At 36.0% G+C, this 19,429-nt stretch overlaps 1 protein-coding gene and 1 pseudogene across 1 annotated transcript; one reads left to right on the top strand and one right to left on the bottom strand.

Annotated features, from left to right (window-relative positions):
* Positions 1-2,620: 2,620 nt before the first annotated feature.
* On the bottom strand, positions 2,621-11,529 carry LOC121431124 (annotated as a pseudogene).
* A 3,500-nt stretch (positions 11,530-15,029) lies between these two features.
* On the top strand, positions 15,030-18,254 carry LOC121431348 (glutathione gamma-glutamylcysteinyltransferase 3-like). The gene is made up of 2 exons (XM_041628888.1): positions 15,030-15,125; positions 15,829-18,254. Exon 2 carries the CDS (start codon positions 15,845-15,847, stop codon positions 16,508-16,510), a length of 666 nt encoding a protein of 221 aa, XP_041484822.1. The 5' UTR covers positions 15,030-15,125; positions 15,829-15,844; the 3' UTR covers positions 16,511-18,254.
* The last annotated feature ends 1,175 nt before the right edge of the window (positions 18,255-19,429 follow it).

The following is a 19,429-nucleotide window of genomic DNA, read 5'->3' as shown; positions in this document are numbered from 1 at the left end:
TGAGACAGAGATTTGAGGTGATGAACAAGAGTCCAAAATGGTTGAGTCTCACGCATAATGCGTAAAACTTGGTAGCTCTGGAAATGACTAAACCAGATATGTTCACGAATTGTCCCAAGAGGCCCAAATCGATTGAAAACATATTTCTATCGACAATTGCGAGCCGTTCATGGTTTCAAACTATTCCTTCGGTATACTGTTGTGGCATTACAAATTCAACTTTTGCGCACTTTTCATATAAAAAGGATAACGTTTTGACGCGTTTATCTCAAAATTAGTTTCTTTCCACTGAAACCCTCTTGGTTTTTAAAAAAGGTGAAGATATGCAAGCTTCATCAATCTCAAGGACGTGTCGTCAGATGAACATACACTTACTTTACCTAGCTACACTTCATCACCTCCGTCGTCAAGATCATCATCATCATAAACACGAAAATCACAATGATCACCACTAACTTTTTGATTATCTTTTTTTTATTAACAACTTAAAAATAAACATTACCGTTGCGATCGTCTCTGCCTTTCCCTCCCCCTCCCACTCATTCTCTCTCTTTCTCTCCCTCTCTCTTTCTAACACCCACCCCCTCTATTTTTCTCTCTCCTATCTCTCCACATCATTTTACCAAGGCTTGGCAGTTTGAAAAATATATATCGGAGCAGCTGTAGAGAGTTGAGACAATTGCATATCATATTATTTTCATTAAATGACAAACATTATATGAATTTTTTATTCAATGATTTATTTCTAGATTTTTGTGTAGTGCCTATCTATATATGAAGTATCGTTGTGTATATAAGACTAAATAAAATTCTTAAAACTACTATTTGCATAAAAACACTTATACTTGTCCTTTGTCTCCTCTGTAATCGTGGTATAACAATGTCAATGATTATACATTTTTTTATTTCGGTCTTTGTATGTAAATGAATTTAAACGAATCGTTCTACCAAAATTACAATTTTTTAAAAATAGAAACGTGAATCGTTTCGTTCGTTAGTAATAGCTGACAGTATAGAGACATCGATTTGCACATTCACCCATGTGCTACTACATAACACTGGTCTATTCTATTTTAGTTTATAATACTAATACATGTAGCTTTGCTACTAGCAGATGATATGTCAGGCATGCTCATTGTCAGATTCGATGTGCTATATGACTGAAAAAACCTTCGGTTCTGTGATCAGGACGTGTGTCCTTTGGATTATACACTGAAAAGTCGTGATATAACAAACAAAATCTTTACATAAATTTAGATGTGGTGTAAAATGATTGGTGGGATCCTCACGCAACGCCGCGCGCCGTCCGGTGTAATTTTGACACTCTAATTTTCGCATTTACTACGGTGAAACTCTCTACAGCGCATCGATTTCCTTTGTAAATGCAATTCAAATCACAATCGAGAGCTGAAAGGCTTTTGTCGAAAGTTGGTGAACTGGGGCAGCAGATCATATGATGATTTGCACCGGACAAACAATTATGTCGTTGTCCAGAGTCGAGAGATTCCAATGATGTCACCAACTTCCGACAAAAGCCTCTGAACTCTCCACTGTGATTTAATCGACTTGCAATTTCAAAGAAATTTGCGCGTTCTAGATAGAGAGTTTCCCCGCCCTAGTACACAGGTAAATGCGAAAAGGCATGGTCGCAGTGGCGATGTCCGTTTCTGCATACGGAACTTGGACAAGCAGTGGATAACATTAGGAGTCTTATTCGTCCTTACACATCAAAATCTATGGTGTTAATTGATGCATATACTTGCTTGAACCATCATGTTTACTTATCAAAAACCTTACTAAAAAATATAGGGAACCAAACCAGTATTTTGACTCCAGTGTGACATTCCTGATGTTATTACAACACATTTGGTTGGTGTTTTTACCTCTTTGATGTTATGTCCAATCTCTGAGGGTGAGTTTAACACCTCAGTATGTGGTCCTAGAGACATCAACTGGTGTCGGCTTTGCAATGCACTGCAAACGAACAGGATTTTACCGCCAATACCAACGTTGATAGCTTATCCAAAGAACATAACCATGATAACAGACCTATGTGTTTCTTGATCCGGAAAAGGTAGGTATATGATGTCAAAGGTGACAGATTTTCATATTTGGGTTTATAATCCGATCATTCATTATTTTGTTTCGTCTTAGACTTGAGGACCCCATGATGATGTGTGTTTTTTTTAATCTGACATAATACAATGATGAAGAAGCATACATGTCAGATTGAAAAAAAGACATCATCACGGAATCCTCAAGATTAGTTTCGTCTACAATTTTTCATTACTGGAAATTGCGACGTTACCTTTAATCTATTTTAAATGACATTTCACAGTCTACTTTTTAATAAATACGTATATTCAAACTATACATTTAGATGTTTCAACTAAACAAAAAAAGTGTTGAATATGAGCCTACCATCTGATGGTAAAAACGAAAGTTCGTGCCTTGCTTTAATAAACAGTTGGTTAGTTCATATTTGAAACAACTTATTGGTTTGTTAAAACAGTTATTAGAGTTTAATATTAAATAATCAACTATATTGTATATCATATTGCCCACTGTCCTTGAAAAAAATCAAGTAATATGTTAGCGACTATCTACAGCTCTTGGTCCAGTCGTTGCTCCGTAATTGTTATTGCTCGTTCTCTCGTTCGCTTCACCTACATCACCCCTCATGAATATTTTTGTCATTTCAATGATGTTCGACGTCCCTCCTAAAGCGCTTGGGGCCCCTGCCTCGAGCCTCTTTTTCTGGATCTTTCTCTTGAGATGAATGATAGGGATGAGCGTAAAGACGAGCATGGCGAGGACAAAAACGAACGTATTGACGTAGAAGTCAGAGTAGTATGACTGCGTTGCATCGTAGATGGCGCCTGTCGAAAACGGGAAAAGGAAATATTGGGTCATTTTTCATTCTCGAGTGAAACGAAAGATATACCAACAATGAACCGAACGTCAATATCTGAAAAAAGGGTACAATCGGTCGAGATATTTGAAGATGATATTCTAAAACGATTAAATCGAATTTTAGTTGGATCCAACCAACCGAATCTTGCTAGTTTTGTTTACGTTTGAACATACTACATTCAGGTCTCAAGCTGAATGGATCTATTCATTAAGGTGAAACCGCTTCATAAATAGTGGAACAGATTATACTACAGATACCCAAGACCCCATTCATTATTTTAGATTTTAAAAATGGAGAAATTCTAACAACAGTTGAAAGTGATACTTTCATAAACATGACGGGGCCCGTTCAATCTCGGTAGAAAACAGTTAATATTTCGATTTTAACAAAAAAAGTTTATTAGCTTGTATTATGTTATGTCTAATATTATTTTAATATGCATAATGGTAGTAAATTTGTAAAATTAAATTGCAGAGTCGTAGAAATGATGAATAAATTCCGAGTTATTTTTGGTTAACTCGTGAAAATTCTACCATATTGCTATTTTAAGTTTAAACAGAATTGTATTAACCCATTCATATTTTGAGACATGTTAGATGTAAGACAAATCAATTGTTTACCTGCCATCATGGGTCCGACTATAATGGCAACGCCGGGCGGAACCTGACAATACGCCCAGGTCTGCTGGCGGAGATCCTTCCGAAACAAGCTAGTGTTTATCGGGAATAACAGGGCGTTGAAAGTTCCATTACAGAAACCAATACCTACATTTAAAAAGTAAATATTATGTGACATAAAAAATATATAGTGCATACATCGACAATTATTGAGGTATACTGAACTGAACTGAATATAAATGTATTGTGCTTGTTCAAGATTGTTTTTAACGACATAAAAGAAACTTACGTAATCGGATTAAGATTAAATCACATAAAATGCATGAAAATGATTAATCCAAGCGATTCCCATTTTCCGGGGAATATGATATCCTCAAGTTCCTCCATGAGAGAAAAAAATTTCTTTGTGTGAATGATTATTTCTAAGACAACAAATGATGAGAGTTTGTTGTTCAAGAGATAATCATACACACAATAAAAGGTGTGTAAAATTATGCCGTGTAAAGTCAGTTACCGTGAAAATACCCATAAGTAATACTTACATATAGCATAAAAGAACATGAGTGAGGCGTGGTGTGCAAACACGGCTATATAGGTGACCACGCCCATGATACCACACGCAATAACGTAGACATGGATGAGTGGAAAAGGAAGATGATCTCCAAGCATCCCGACAATAAAACGCCCTGCCATATCCGAGGCCCCTTTAGCCGTCATCACGAAGGATGCCTTCGCGGCTTCGATGCCGAGCCAAGTCATATAATTTACCTGAAAAGAGGAAGACCCTTTGTAATGTGTGTTTATTATTTTCAGTTTGTATGATCACTTTTTTTTGCCTTTATATCCCTTTGTTGAAGAATATGTGTGTGGGTATGTGTGCGTGTGTGTGTGTGTGAGGGAGGGGGGTATGTTTGCAGTATTGGTAGTTTTGCAGGTTGTAGTTATATTTTATTTCCATTATAACTTATTTTTATCAAATTCAAAACTTTCGGCATTCCGTTTATTTCTCATTACATTTTTCAATAATAAAGTGATAAGAAAAGGGTAAGAAGAATTTGGAAATACTTTAGCATTTCATAATTGTGTTTTATAATCACAACTTGCCTTTTAGCATCCTCTTTTTAAGTTTTTTATGAATCATCTTTGATTGATGAAAAAGGGAAACAGTTATAAGCCCAGGTTACCTTTTCTACACGAACTTGATAATGTTTACTTGAATAATGCTAATAATTGCGATCAATCAGAGTGATAGGTAAAGTTAGAGAGACCAAGAGGAGAGTGTGGAAAAGAAGGTAGGCAGGTAGGCATTACTTTATTATAGAAAATCAAGTAATGTTATGTTATTATGCTATTGGTATTGACTGACTGATTGATTGATTGATTGATTGATTGATTGATTGATTGATTGATTGATTGATTGATTGATTGATTGATTGATGGATGGATGGATGGATGGATGGATGGATTGATTGATTGATTGATTGATTGATAAAAAAAATCATTTCAAAATTTCAAAAAAAATTACAAAGTAAAGCGGACTATGATATAATGAAATGAAATGAAAACCTTCTGAAAAGCACTGCTTGTTTGTAAAGATATCCTTCGATAAATAAGACATTATTAATACAAGATACAAAGTTTAGAATATATACAAGATACAAATCATCATATCTTTCTTGTAAGAATTAAATATAAATCCTTGTAAATATAAGTTTCCAAATGAATGCGAAATTGTTTCTAACCCTAGTTTTTGTATTCTTTCATTTAAGTAAGGATTGGAAAGAAAGGGGGGTATAATTAGTCGGTGTACATAGAGGACCACACCAATTATCTTACACCGTTGTTAAATTGACAGCGTTAGTTTAACACCTATAGGTGTTATTACAACACCTTTGGTTGTTGCGTTTACACTCTTTGGTGTCAAGTTCAATCTCTATGATGTGATTTTAACACCTCAGGGTGAGGTCCTCTATCAACACCACATTTTTACATTGCGGGATATGAAGAACAAGAGATTATGGAGAATATCAGGACTTACCAAATGAATAAACGGAAATACATATCCCACTCCCTTGGCGAGTAGACCAAACATATAGATATAAAATATAGGGTCCAACCACAGGTCACCATCGAGGCAAGCACACACTTTCCTGGAGGGATTTTTCTCTCTCCTTATCATATCCGCCAACCAACTACTCTCTGATCCCGCGTCATCGATTTCACGCACGACATCGTCATCGTTCCGATGTACGAGAACGGTCTCGTCATCACAGTCTTCCATTATTAAATCATCGACATCGTCGTCGTCTTCGTTGCCGCATGCGTTGAGGTCAGGTTGCTTGAATATCGCGCAGCAGGGTAGGCCGATGACGATTGGTAACACTGCCATGACGCGGAAGGCGTTCCGGAGGCCAATGGAATCGACCAGCGATTCGACCACGGGATTCATCGTCAATGAACCTGAGAAAGATGGAAAGCATGTTGAATGGCAAATCTATGAATTCCATCGTTTTCATATTTTTGTTTTGTTGTGTATAGACTACTAGTAGCATGATCGAGTAGGCCCAAATCAATTTTATATATTTTTTCATTCAATAATCAATTCATCAATTTTTATCACTTTTGGACGGTTCAGGCCACCGCACACCTTACGACTGCTAGCGATCCGATTTCGGAACAAATCGCATTTTGCTCATTTTCTGACAATGTGAATGGAACATATCATTTTATTTGAGGTTAAAATTAATTGAGGAGTACTAATGTAACCATTCTGAAAGATTGCAAGCCTTTATTTTGGAGTAAAGGCCAAATTATTTTCAAATCGTAGCCAATCGTACGGCTCATATATGACGTCGATGTTATTACGATATATTACGACTAGATATTAAATTTACTTTTATTCTAAGAAGGATAATAGCATAGTCACAGATTTGAGCATAGGTATTCGTACGATGATTTAGAACATTACACAGTAAGATATTCCAAGTCTCAATATCAGCATCGACTTCTACTACGTTTTATTCCAAAATTGAGTCGCAGACCATTCGTAAGGTGTGCGGTCGCCTTTACGCTTCCATAATTATGAAAGTAATACGTGCCTTCAGCTCCACCCCCCCCCCCAAAAAAAGGAAAGCAAATCATTAAATATGGATGTCTCAATTTTTAATTCGACCCTGAAATAAACATGCACATCGCGAAACCAAATTCAGTTCACTTTTCTTCTTTAAATCTGCGTTGACCAATATAAAATCACAACAAATTATTCACATTGACATAAGTCTATCATCATTTAGGAGAAAAGGGTCAAACTTTAAACTTTAGTTAGCAGCAGCCAATATACTTCACGCTACCTGTGCGGTCACACCTACGAAACTAATTTCAAACCGACCGATGATATACTACTCACAATGCTGTAATAGCTTTGATCGGTCGTGAGTAGGTATCATTGGTGTGACTCTGACCGACTATACATCTTACCAAAAGGGATGCCCGCGGTGACGAAACATGTCGCCAAGACGTGATGTCGGTCGGGAAACCATTCCCCAGTCAGGACCAGAGGGGTGTTATAAGTCAGGTTGGTCGCGAAGCCGAACATGATGCTATAGGTTATCATCATCCACCACATGTCATGGACGAACGACGAGACGAAGAGGGCGAAGGACCCAAGAGCTACCCCGGTGATGGCACAGGGGCGGCACCCAAAGTGCCAGTAGAGACGAGAAGATATTGGACTGCACACGTAAGCCAGGCCGAAGGCGAGCGAGCCAACCCAACCTGCGATGAATGGGAGGGGGGATATATAAGGATAATTATGTAGCGATATCAATGATAATAATATTGAAAATAATGATGGTATAATAAGTAACAACAATAAAACACACAATGACAATAGTGATGGCAGTAAGGTTACAGGACAATAAAGATAGTGACGATGATGATGATGATGAGGAGGAGGATGATGATGATGATGATGTTAGTGATGACGATGATGATGATGATGATGATGATGATAATGATGATGATAACGATGATGATGATGATGATGATGATAATAATGATGATAATGATGATGATGATAATGATGATGATGATAATGATGACGATGATGATGATGATAATCATAATATAGCAGTAATAATAATAACAATAAAAATAATGATAATAATAATAAATTATACTAATAATGATTATAATGTTTTTAAACAATAACAACAACAGGTAAAAAAAACATGATATTAGGAGAAGGTGGTAAGAGAGTAATAAGGGTGGCGAGGGAAAGAGAACGAAACGACATCTTATTAAGACTCTATTATCTCTGGTGTTAGTAACAGGTGTCGATATACCCCTCGCCAATTAGGTTTGATTGAGCTTTCTCATTACTGTCAGTTCTTTGTGCGCTTTGGTACAATCGGGATGTCCTAATTATGTATACAGATTTTTCAAGTTTCTGAGGATGAAATAGGCAAAGCAACGGGTTCTTTTCCCTTCTTTTCTCTCTTTTATTATCTTTAACAACACTTTTCCGAAACACTATCTATATATGTTGCTGAATGATCATGATGATCGAAGTTTATATTATAGTCCCTTTGATTTCAGATTTTGTGACGTGTTTAATGAGTTGCAAGGATTAACTTAATTTATGTTTATAACTTAATCGTACACAAAATACAATGTTAATATTGAAGATAAATAAGTGTTCTGGTCATTGAAATCGACCCAAACTTTGATGTATATTCCTTTAAGTATTACTATGAAAATTGTCTAGAGGTATTGATTTTTTTTAATCTGATAACATACTTATCGCAGCCGTTTGGTCTGTATTATATAGTTCCAGGAATGACGGTAAGAGCTCTCCAAAACTCATGATGATGCCGAAAAATGGAACATTGATGACGTAGGCAGCAAAGCACACCATCCACCCTCGAACATTCTCGATCTGCTTTAGACGTGTAAGCAATGACGGTTTCCGCGGCGATGAGGGCGGGGCGAAATTGTCTTTGGCGGTGGTCGGTGATGTCGGTGTAGGCGAGGTCGGCGGCGAGAATGATTCAGCGATGCGGATGGACATGAGGTACGTCGAATCGGTTGGCGAAGAGTCCCTGGAGAGGAGGGGTGATCTCGTATCGTCCGCCTGAAGAGGATGAGTGAGAGAAGGAAGGAATGAAGAAAAGAAGGAAGGAATGTAAGAAAGAGATGAAAGGAGGAAGGAAGGAATAAAAGAAAGGAAGAAAAGAAAATGAAGAAAGAAAGAGGGGGTGAGGGGGAGTGAGAGAGAGGGAAGAGAGAGCGACGAGGAAACAATCAGAACAAGAAGAAGGAAAAGAAGAAGTGGCAAGTGAAAGATACAGGAAAATATAAATATCAGACAAGTGATAGATTTTGAAATAATATATATTTTAAAAGTATTATATTTCACCCTTCTCTTTTTTTTTCTTGGTTGTGATTTTTGGGGGGTCCATCTCTACGATGACTTAGGCATGTATTATTCTTACAAATTTTTCCTTCCTAAGTAGTAACATATAGAAATGAGAATATTGTTTTCTTACTTCAAAGGGGCACAATAAACATCCAGATAAAAGGGATGTAGGAACATCATACATAATTATAGAGACCTACCGTATGTATACTCAATATTTCTTATTAAAAAGAATGCATTGTATAGAGCTCAAAATATAAAGCTATTGATGAATATTTCCTAACATGGACATGACGGTTGATATTTTCATTTCAACTTCAAAGTATGCAAAGATGATGCCTAACCCAGGATTTTGTACGTTTTCCACACTGTAAAAACTGTGGTGTTAAAACTGACACCAATTGGTGTTAATAGAGGACCACACCCTGAGGTGTTAAAATAACAACCATAGGTGTTGTAATAACACCTATAGGTGTAAAACCAACACCACCAATTTAACACCGGTGTAAAATAACTGGTGTGGTCCTCTATGTACACCGGTTAACACCAAAGCTTTTGCTGTGCAGAGACTTTTGCCAAGTTTGATCAATAATTTTGAGATACCCATAGAAAATATCTCCACTCATTTCACGGAGTTGTTTTCAGCTCATTACAGGGGCCGCGGAAAGCCCCCCCCCCAAAAAAAAAAAAACATGACCATCTGATTTTTGCATGGTAACCCCCCCCCCCCCACACACACACACACACACACACACACACACACACACCCAAACACACACACACACACTTTAAAAACTGTTCCGCGGCTCCTGCATCACTCATATATACTAGAAGCTTACTTTGGTCATGTTGGTTATGAAAAAATGCATTTTAAGTATACAGTGCGTATCAAAAAAACGGGACAGGTTTGAAGTCTTTTAAAAAATTGTTTCAAATAAAGATATATATATGTTGATGTTAATAGATGCTCTGAAATCTTATCTTTGAAATGCAATTAAAAACTGATTTTGTTCATGCTTGACGTTTTTGTCGGGGGTTCAAAAAGAGGCTTGCGCCAGAATGGCAGAATATAAGTAATATGATGATCAGACTTCTTGCTAATCAGCAGACTTCCTCTCAACCTTTTCATTAGCTGTGCCATAATTTTCGAATTATGTTGTCTACTTTTATTTACAAATTTATTTATGTACTTGAATTATTTTGTTCTTTTATTTAAACTCTTTTTACCTTTGAAATTTCCTTCATAAGTAAAGAAAGAAGACTTTTTGTCAACCCAAGCAAGAAGATTTGCGTTATCAATTGAGAAGACTTATAATTGCTCAAATCCTTTTGTTATGTGAAACAAATTATGTTATGGTACCTTTAAAAGTCATGAATCGATTGTTCAAGGGGTTATTGATTCCTTGACCAAGTTTAATTATATGCTTGACAGGACAAACAGGAAGGGATTCATGTCTTTCAATGGCAATGGTGTATTGAGTCAATTTTGAAGGAGCTACATATGGCAGATCGGGTAAAATGTATTAAACAGTTGTGAGCGAGCGAATACTCCCACTATTTCATTACATTATCACATTTTGTGATAGATTTTGACATGATATTAAGAAAATAATACATTTCACTTTTTATCTTTCCTTTTCCTTTTTTTCTTGGTCATTATTTTTTTTTAATTGAGGGAGGCCTCGAGCCCCCACCCATCTGTATGGCATTGTTTAAAAGGCACCATAACCTTTGTAGCACACAATGAAAGGATTTTAAAAAAAAAATACACGTTCTCCCATACTTCGGTTGAAAAAAAAAAGTTTTTGCTTGAAGAAGTAATATTCAAAGCTAAAGAAAACATGTTAAAAGAAACAACAGAACAATTCAAGCAAATAGATAGCTTTGAAAATGAATTTTGACCGCATAATTCGAAAATTATGGCAAAGATAAAGTGCGGAGGAAGTCTGCTGATTAGCAAGAAGTCCGATCATCATATTTATCATATTATGCCATTTTGGCGCAAGCCTCCTTTTTAACCACATTCCGTGTTCGCTCAAGCTTGATCGAAACTAAATTTGTTTAATGGCATTTGAAAGATAAGACTTTGGAGCACCTATTAATACCAAAATATAAACATCATGATTTGAAACAAAAATTTATAGACTTTTCAAATCTGTCCCTTTTTTATACGCACTGTATAAGCACAATAATTGTCTTTCAATAATTTCAGCATAATGACTCCACATACGATCAAAACGTGGGAATACAAAATAATTAGCAAAAATAATTGGCAATGAAAATAACCTTTCACGTCGGTGACGTCATAATAATTGTCTTTCAATAATTTCAGCATAATAATGACACCACATACGATCAAAACGTGTAGAATACAAAATAATTAGCAATGAAAAGGAAGTAACGTAGGTTTACTTACCTCGCGACAGTCATCATGCTTTCCCATGTCGATAAAGATGGAATTTCTGACTACAAATTGAGGACAGATTTCCCACCGGTTTTACCACCAAACGACTATATAATTAAAATCAAAATCATTTACTGCGATCCTTTTCCATCATTAATATTTTGCGTCATTATATCATTTTGCTAATCCGTAAACAAGACAGACCGGCGATTTAGTCTTGTTCGGTCCGGAAAACAAGACAGTGCACATTATGACAGAGCTCCTCCGTTTCCAATCTGATAATTCCAATTTTGTCCGAAATTAGATGTCAGATTTGACAGAGCAGCTTTCTTCCAACCGATTAAGGGTAAAAGTAGAACAGCGATCCATGTTTAAAAGCGGTGAAAGTCTGCATGGGGAAGTAGATGTGTAGTTGTTTTTCAAAACCAACTTCAGAAACAAACATATCTTATTCTGGAACGCATCAGTAAAAACACCTCGGTATGCCGATAGCATGAATAATTGATAGATATTGAGAAGTTTTACAATCGAAACGATTGATTAGTCCTATTTCAGAACAAGGGCTGGTTCGCTGATGCTGTGTGCTTGTTGGGGCGGGAGTTAGGGCTGTATTGTGGTCTTGAAAGGCGTCGTATATCGATCGCAGATAACTTAAATCGTCAGGGGTTGGAGATGTGCTCTCCTTAAGAAAAATACTCCACGTCGGTGACGTCATGGCTTTATTTGAAATAAAATAACACTGTACAAACGCTGTTTGAAATATCTAGCACGTTGTTTATAAGCCCGTCACACAAACGACTACTGTTTAACACTTTTAAACAACTGTTTAAACTTTCTAAACAAATGTTTAGGCGTTTTAAACACGTTTTACCCAATATTTTTCTAGAATGTAGATATGTAATAACAAAAGTTATTTTTCAAAAATGATGTCAAAGATTATTTCAGTTTAAAAAAAGCACCAACATTGGGTCCTGGATTTTCCGCTCATCTTTTTATTCGCTTAAGTATAGTTTTCTGATTCTGATTTGGTCGGTCATCGAAAAGTTGGAATGAAAAAAAAATATTACTTAGTGATGGCGCCAAGTCTGATTGATAGTGTTCACAAGGAATCCATTGGTGAAAAATGAGCTAAAGGTCGCTATAGTGTTTTTAATCTATTGATGATTGGTTCACAATGTAAGTACTTCATAATATTCTAAGGACGGGCCGCTCGGCTGTGGAATTCACTTCCCGCCAATACGTTCCCTTTCGCTCCCAACATTAACAGATTTACGAATAGTGTCATATTTGACTATATAGCTTGATGTAAAACTTCCTACTGACATGTATATAACTATTGCTTATTATCACGAAGTTACTACCACTTTTCATAATTTTTATGATGGCAACATAATTTTAAAAGTTTTACACAGACTTTGACATAGTATGTGCTCTCCAAATTTTGCATACTGCGTTGTCAAATGAACACCTGCTACAGATATTTATTGTTTGGTGTATAAAGATGCACTCATAAAACAAATCAGTAAAAATGACTAATTAATAGGTTCAGCTGGTGCAAATGTTATTCTGGTCATATCTGATTACTTTCTAGTCGTATACAATTTTTTTCTGACTAGAATATGTTTACGTCAAAAATGTGACCAGATATCAGTTGCACCCAACTGACTACGTACTGCATGCTCTAGTGAAGCGTGGCAGGGGCGGCGGAGTTGAAAGTGTGGGGGGGGCAATCAGCTAATGAGCAAATATAGGTCAGATTCATCCAAACCCTCTCGTGGCTGAATCCGCCTCCCTGCAAAATCTCGTGAATAATGGAACTTAATTACGTAATTTATCTTCAAGTCAAATTAAATACCTTTGCACGATTGTACAGAGTACCAATTTCTCTTTTATATTGGTCATTCATTTCATGTGAAATATTTTCATAAATAAGCGAATTTTAGGAAATGTGCATCAAAAGTAAATTTTCTTCCTCTGTTCAGTTTATTTTGCAAATTGTGCAAAACTTTTTATTTTGAGCTTCGAAGATATCTGTATCACCACATAGCTGAATTTCTATACCTTTCACAATGTCACTCTTAATATGCGGCACCTTATAATCGGTTCAAGATCACACTTTTCCCACCAAGGTACAAGACGAGATTTCTAAAAATTTTAGAGCAACATGAAATCTAGAGTTCTGATTGGCTGGAAAAGGCTTCAAAATAACAAGCGCGGGTAATTATGGACCTTGTGGGCGTTTCATCAACATTTTCGTCCGACAAGTTGTCAGATCTAAAAACTTTCCTGGATTCTGATTGGTTGAGAAGCACTGTTACTATAGTAACTGTCGGATAAAACAGGACTTGTCGGATAAAACGTCTGACAAATTCTTTCATGAAACGCTTCCCTTGCCGCACCCAGCACTTGAACCGTTTTAATGAGTGCGTGGCCACTTTTATCAATCACTGAGTGCAGTATTCTTGTTTTCAAGCTTGCTGCTTAATGAACTTGGCCCATGAAAAGCGTGATTTTGACCCGATTTTTAAACAAGTATTTGTTATGAAACCTATACCAATTTAAAGCATCATGATCATGATCTACAAAGAGTTTGGAATCAAACAAAACTAAAGTGTAAAAATAACAACTTTGTGAAAATATTTTTTTGTAGCATCTTTTATATCAAAAGTTTATTCCAACATTACAAAATCTTTTTAAAAAATTTAAACATAGGACCCGAAAGTATGATTTATAAAAAGGGCGCTTATTTAGTGCTTCATAAAGTGGGGGCAATGTGCCCCCCCCCCAGATCGACGCCCTAGCTGGAGTGTGGGTCACGCTACAAACATGAGTTTAACAAGTGATGGGAAAGTTTATAGCCTAATGCATTATTGTGAGTTTTGTGAAGAAAAACACAAGGCGTATCAAAGATAATTGAGTTTATATGAGATAAAGTGAGTCAATTTTATGAGCAACACATCTTTTCCAGTTTATATCCTAGCTATTTTAGAAAATAGAGTTTTCTTCGCGAAATGCCCAGTAATTCAGATAAACATTTTTTCTTATAATCTCTGACTTCTCTGTTTATCAGTTAGTACAATCGGTTTATCAATGCATGAACACATTTTGATCAATTGATGATTTTTTTGTTGCCGAAAAACCTATTTACTAAATTTGAAATAAACTATTGTGTCGTATCTAGCGTAGAAAATATAAAATTATATTTTTCAGTGATAAAGGGTTTTTCCGATGCACTTCTTACAAGAGAAAGGTTTACATCTTATCTCTCTGTTGAAATACTTAGTTTTAAAAAAGTTTATTAGCTTCAGGGGCGGATCCAGGGGGAGGGGCACATTTTCCCAAGCAAAAAAAAGGTTTTTGACCAAAAATTATATACAAAAGAAGGTCCTCACTTTCAAATGGGGGGGCACACTTCTGTTTTAATGACATTTTAACATTAAAAATTTCAATTGCGTCTCTCAAGGGGGGCACAAGCCAGCTGTGCCCCCCCCCCCGTGGATCCACCAGTGATAGCTGGTAAGCAGAGTTTTATGGGATACTGAGTTTTCCATAGAAAAGGGGGTTCCTCTTAGAAAAGAAAGATAATATCAACAAACGGCTTGCCATAATAACAATCCTCCGAAAAAAGGGGCGTGGCGTGGCGATCCATATCATTCGGCAAACTGGAATATCAACTAAAATCTGTGGCCTAAATTCTAATGAAATCAGCTTAGAATTGCATATTACGTCCTTCATCCAGAGAGGTAGACCTTGTATCTTGAGCCACTTTTTCAGGTAACTGTTATCCAGAATGAAGGCAATTTGCACTGACTAGATGTCTAATTCAAGTTTCGTTCTGTATGGACCTTGGTCCCACATGCTGTATTCTGTGCTGCTCGAAGTCGAATCACATTTTTTTGTTATGTTTGTCCCTCAATCTTTGAATCTCATTCAGTCTGCAAGTACAATCACCCCCGTAAATTTGTTAATATTTGTGTTGAGTCTATGCAACCTATATTACACATATTAAAAAGTAGGCTATTTAAAATATGCCTCAATAAATTGTAACAATGTTTGTATTATTTGTAAGTAACTAAAAAATTGAAACACAAAGTAGAATAGGTTTACACTTGTAACATTACACTGTTCTGTTTTTTTTATAGATATATATTATTGGGATTTTTTTTATTCACCAGAGCACTCTAGTCTCAAACCAATTTAATGTACATATATTTGTGAGTCCCTCAGCTCTGTTCGTGGAACTTTTAAAAATGTAGCCTATTTGTAAATTGTAATTGGACAAAATGAGCATATGAAACAAAACATGAAGAAATAAAAATAATAATTGAAAGGAAAGTGCATGTGAACACATTAGGAGTCATACTTTCAAGCATTAATGAAGAAATTAAATGGAATTTGCTTAAAACATTTACTTTCAAAGTTGTTAACATTTTTTTAATTACCAAACCTGAATTCTACTTTCTATCTTGTTTTACAGGACGTCAGGTGGAAAGATGGCTGTTGAGCGCGTTCAAGACAAGATCCCACTCATTTCTCCCGAGGGCCAGAAAATGCTGGGTGAGGCATCCGCCAAACAGACCTTACTCCTACGCCTCTTCAAAGAACAAGAGAACAATACATTCTGCGGCATCCATTCATCTGCGCTTGTCATGAGCGCGAAGCACCTCGGACAACAGTTCGCAGACCCCTCGGAGCACCTGAAGTGCCCCGTTGACGACGTCCCTTACACCGAGAGTAACCTGTTCACCTTCAAGGAGACGAAGGCTGCCCTCGACTATGCATCTTGCGATACAAATGGCGCTACGATGGATGAGATTTACAACCTTCTATGCGCACATGGGTTAACGATTAAGAAGGTCCATGTCGATGAAAGCAGCGTCAAAGAATTCCGGACTCTTGCGTCAGAGGCTCTGTCACAGGTAGGTTCGGAGAAGGGTGTCATTGTCAACTACGATGAGTATGATCTGGGTCAAGATGAGCATGTCCATGGGCACTTCAGTGTGTTAGCTGCGTACCATGAGACAACGGATCGTTTTTTGTTACTAGACACTTGGTTCAACACGGTCGACTGCTGGGTCAATGCGGGGGATCTCTTCCGTTGTATGAATACCTTTGATAAAGATGCCAATAAATATCGAGGTTTTATGATTGTGGGTTGATCTTCGCAACATTTCCAACAAACAATTGGTGATCATGAAGTCTAGGCCTGCTGCTAATGTTGAGTTTGGGGGTTACCCAGTAAAATATCTTACCACTAACGTGGCTAAGAGAAATTTGACACCAGCCTTGACTTCCTTATCACATATATCCATAACATTTACTTTCCACCATTTTCCAGTGTGACAATGAATTTTATCCATATGTTATATATATATTAATGAGAGAAAATACTATTTGAAAATTTAACAATCAATTATTGATATTCAAAACAAAGCAATTCATTTAATCGCACAAAATGAAAAACTAAAGTTTGCCCTGGTAATAACTGGATATTAGAGGCAGAAATATACAGTCATAAATGTTTAGGAAAGAAACAAAAAAGTATATGCCACATAAATAAGAGTAAGAAATGTTTAGGAAAAAGAAAAAAATTAAATGAAGTATGAATTTTATTTGCTTCATTAACTTTGTAAAATGCCAGATTGCCATTGATACTGTTATGTCGGGGCTTCCTACTTAGTCTAATTATTTATATAGCCATTATTCCTGATAAGGAATGATGATTGCTAGTTGTAGTGGGAGAAGATTTGCTTTTGTTCATAAACAAGTAATGGTCACTAACCATAACAAGCACAGATGGCTAGTCCTCAAGGTGTGAGAAAAAAGCTGCTAGTCAGACAAGTTATTATTTTATCGTGCATAAACCCTGTAGTAAGAATTTTATTTGATTATTACTAGCAACCCTCTTTGACTCAAAGTGACTCTTTTTATCCAAATGAATAGCAGCCCTATATTAGTTGATTATGATAGCGAGTCGCGACCTTATAAATAATGACACTTTTCCCAAGTTTTGAATCCACAAAGACCCTGTGATTAGCAAAATCCCTATTCCTTGTTATGCCCAGTGACCTGTTACTGACAAAAAAGCAACCGTTGTGAATATGCCTTCTGCTACTATGGCAGAGGCCCTATAAACTTAGGCATTTATTACTAGCAGTCCTTATGACTAACACGTTACCGGACATGGTGGCTCAGTGATAGAGCGCCCGCTTCATGACTGGAAGGTCATGGGTTCGATCCCTGGCCGAGTCATGCATTCAATTTCAAAATGGGACTTTCTGCCTTGTCAGGTGCTCAACGTATGAAAGTGCAGAAGGGAAAAATAACATGTTATGTAATGCAGGGCCTGCTGGAAGAACAGCTTACAGCTGAGAGTGGCTACCCTGGGTAAATAAGAATTATTAATAGGCCTATTATTATTATTTTATTGATATCATTGTGTGTTGTGAGTTTGTATCAAGATTAGTTTTTTGCAAATTTATCTGATCATTTCATCACTGTCTAATCAAAGTATTTTAAAACCACTTGTTTGAGTGCAATTATAGTATACCTTCCAAAAGCTGAAATACTGAGTCGTACAAAATTAATTCATGTGGGAGAAGCACTCGTTTCAACAAAAATAGAGACATTTCTTTTCATTCCATTCACTCATTCATTATAATTCTATACATCTTTGTAATGTAGATTTTCAAAAGGACCAAATATTTTGAAGCCAAAACATTATGCTCATCATATTCCAGAATATTTGCACCACTAAATGAATGTGCTTCTTGACCACATTGTGATTGGGATGGATGCGCTAAGGGTCAGAGTATTTAAACCAGTCCAGAACAAAATGACTATATTGTGGGTTTGCCCAGTGACATTTGATATGAAAACCTGAAAATCATACAAGATTCATCAGAATATTTGAAAAAAAATCACATTCCTGGAAAATAACACTCTACTTGTATTGTGTGTTACTAATCATTTTAATACTTGGACAGGTTTAGAGATTTTAAAATATGAAAGCTGTTGTAACTGAGAAAATTCTAGTGAATATGTGAGTTACATCCATGTTGATCCATCTGAAATTGGCATTATCATACTGAGTTGTAAAAGCAATTTTTGATTTATTTTCTATGTGAACTTAATACAATTGTCTATATATTTTCCTTTCAGGTATTTTTCTCTTGTACGTGTTCAATGTACACACTTTGAAAGTTAATGAACTTTCTTTCTGAATGAGAATGCCATGTATGTATATATCAGGTTATAAAGCAATTAAACAGCTGTGTGACACCAGATTTCTTCATATTAAACAAAAAGAGAAAATGAAAGAAAAACAAAAGAAGCAACACAGTTGTTAATTTCTCCCTTTCATCTTTATCGCAACAATGTGTCCAAAGAATTGATGTGTAGCAAACATAACATAACAGACATAACATACATAACAGAGAATGGAGCTCATAAAAGATGCCAATTTGTGTTTGTTGGTCTTTGTAATTATATAGATATATATTGAAAAGTTATTGGAAATATTAACTTGTGACTCATATTGATACCTAGTATTATCTAATTTTCATAGTACACACTTTATTATATTATTATGTAAAACAACTTGATTCGATACTATCTTTATGTATATATATCAAAAGATGGCTTGAAATTGTCTTGTTTTGGAGAATGCACTGTTATGTTTTGCAGATTTTATTAGTGGTTTGACAAAGTGGAATGTGATTGATTGGAATATAACCATCCAAAATGTTATCAAAGTGGGAATAAAACAAAATTATGTGTTTTGTGCTTTTACGTCAAAATGGGTTGAATGCTTGTCAAGTACTCCTTCATTAAATTTTGACAGTATTCAGTTCTGATTTAACTTCCCAGCCATGTCATTGCCCAAACTTGAAGTGAATTCAATGTAAAAGGAAAGTAAAGTTCCTATCCTTTCAGTAAGACTCATGCTGGCATGGCAGAACTATATTAACTGTACATAAGATATGATTGAATATCAGTTATGTAATTGATCTTTTATTCATTTCATGTGATGTTGATCCTTTGAAACAACATTTTTTTCTGGTTAATACATGTATATA

This window comes from Lytechinus variegatus, chromosome 17 (assembly GCF_018143015.1).
Source record: "Lytechinus variegatus isolate NC3 chromosome 17, Lvar_3.0, whole genome shotgun sequence".
NCBI classification, from domain to species: domain Eukaryota; kingdom Metazoa; phylum Echinodermata; class Echinoidea; order Temnopleuroida; family Toxopneustidae; genus Lytechinus; species Lytechinus variegatus.
This window is presented reverse-complemented; position numbering and strand designations above follow the sequence as displayed.

Coding starts and splice junctions, on each gene's coding strand:
- LOC121431348 (XM_041628888.1), top strand. CDS start 15,845: ATGGCTGTTGAGCGCGTTCAAGACAAGATCCCACTCATTTCTCCCGAG.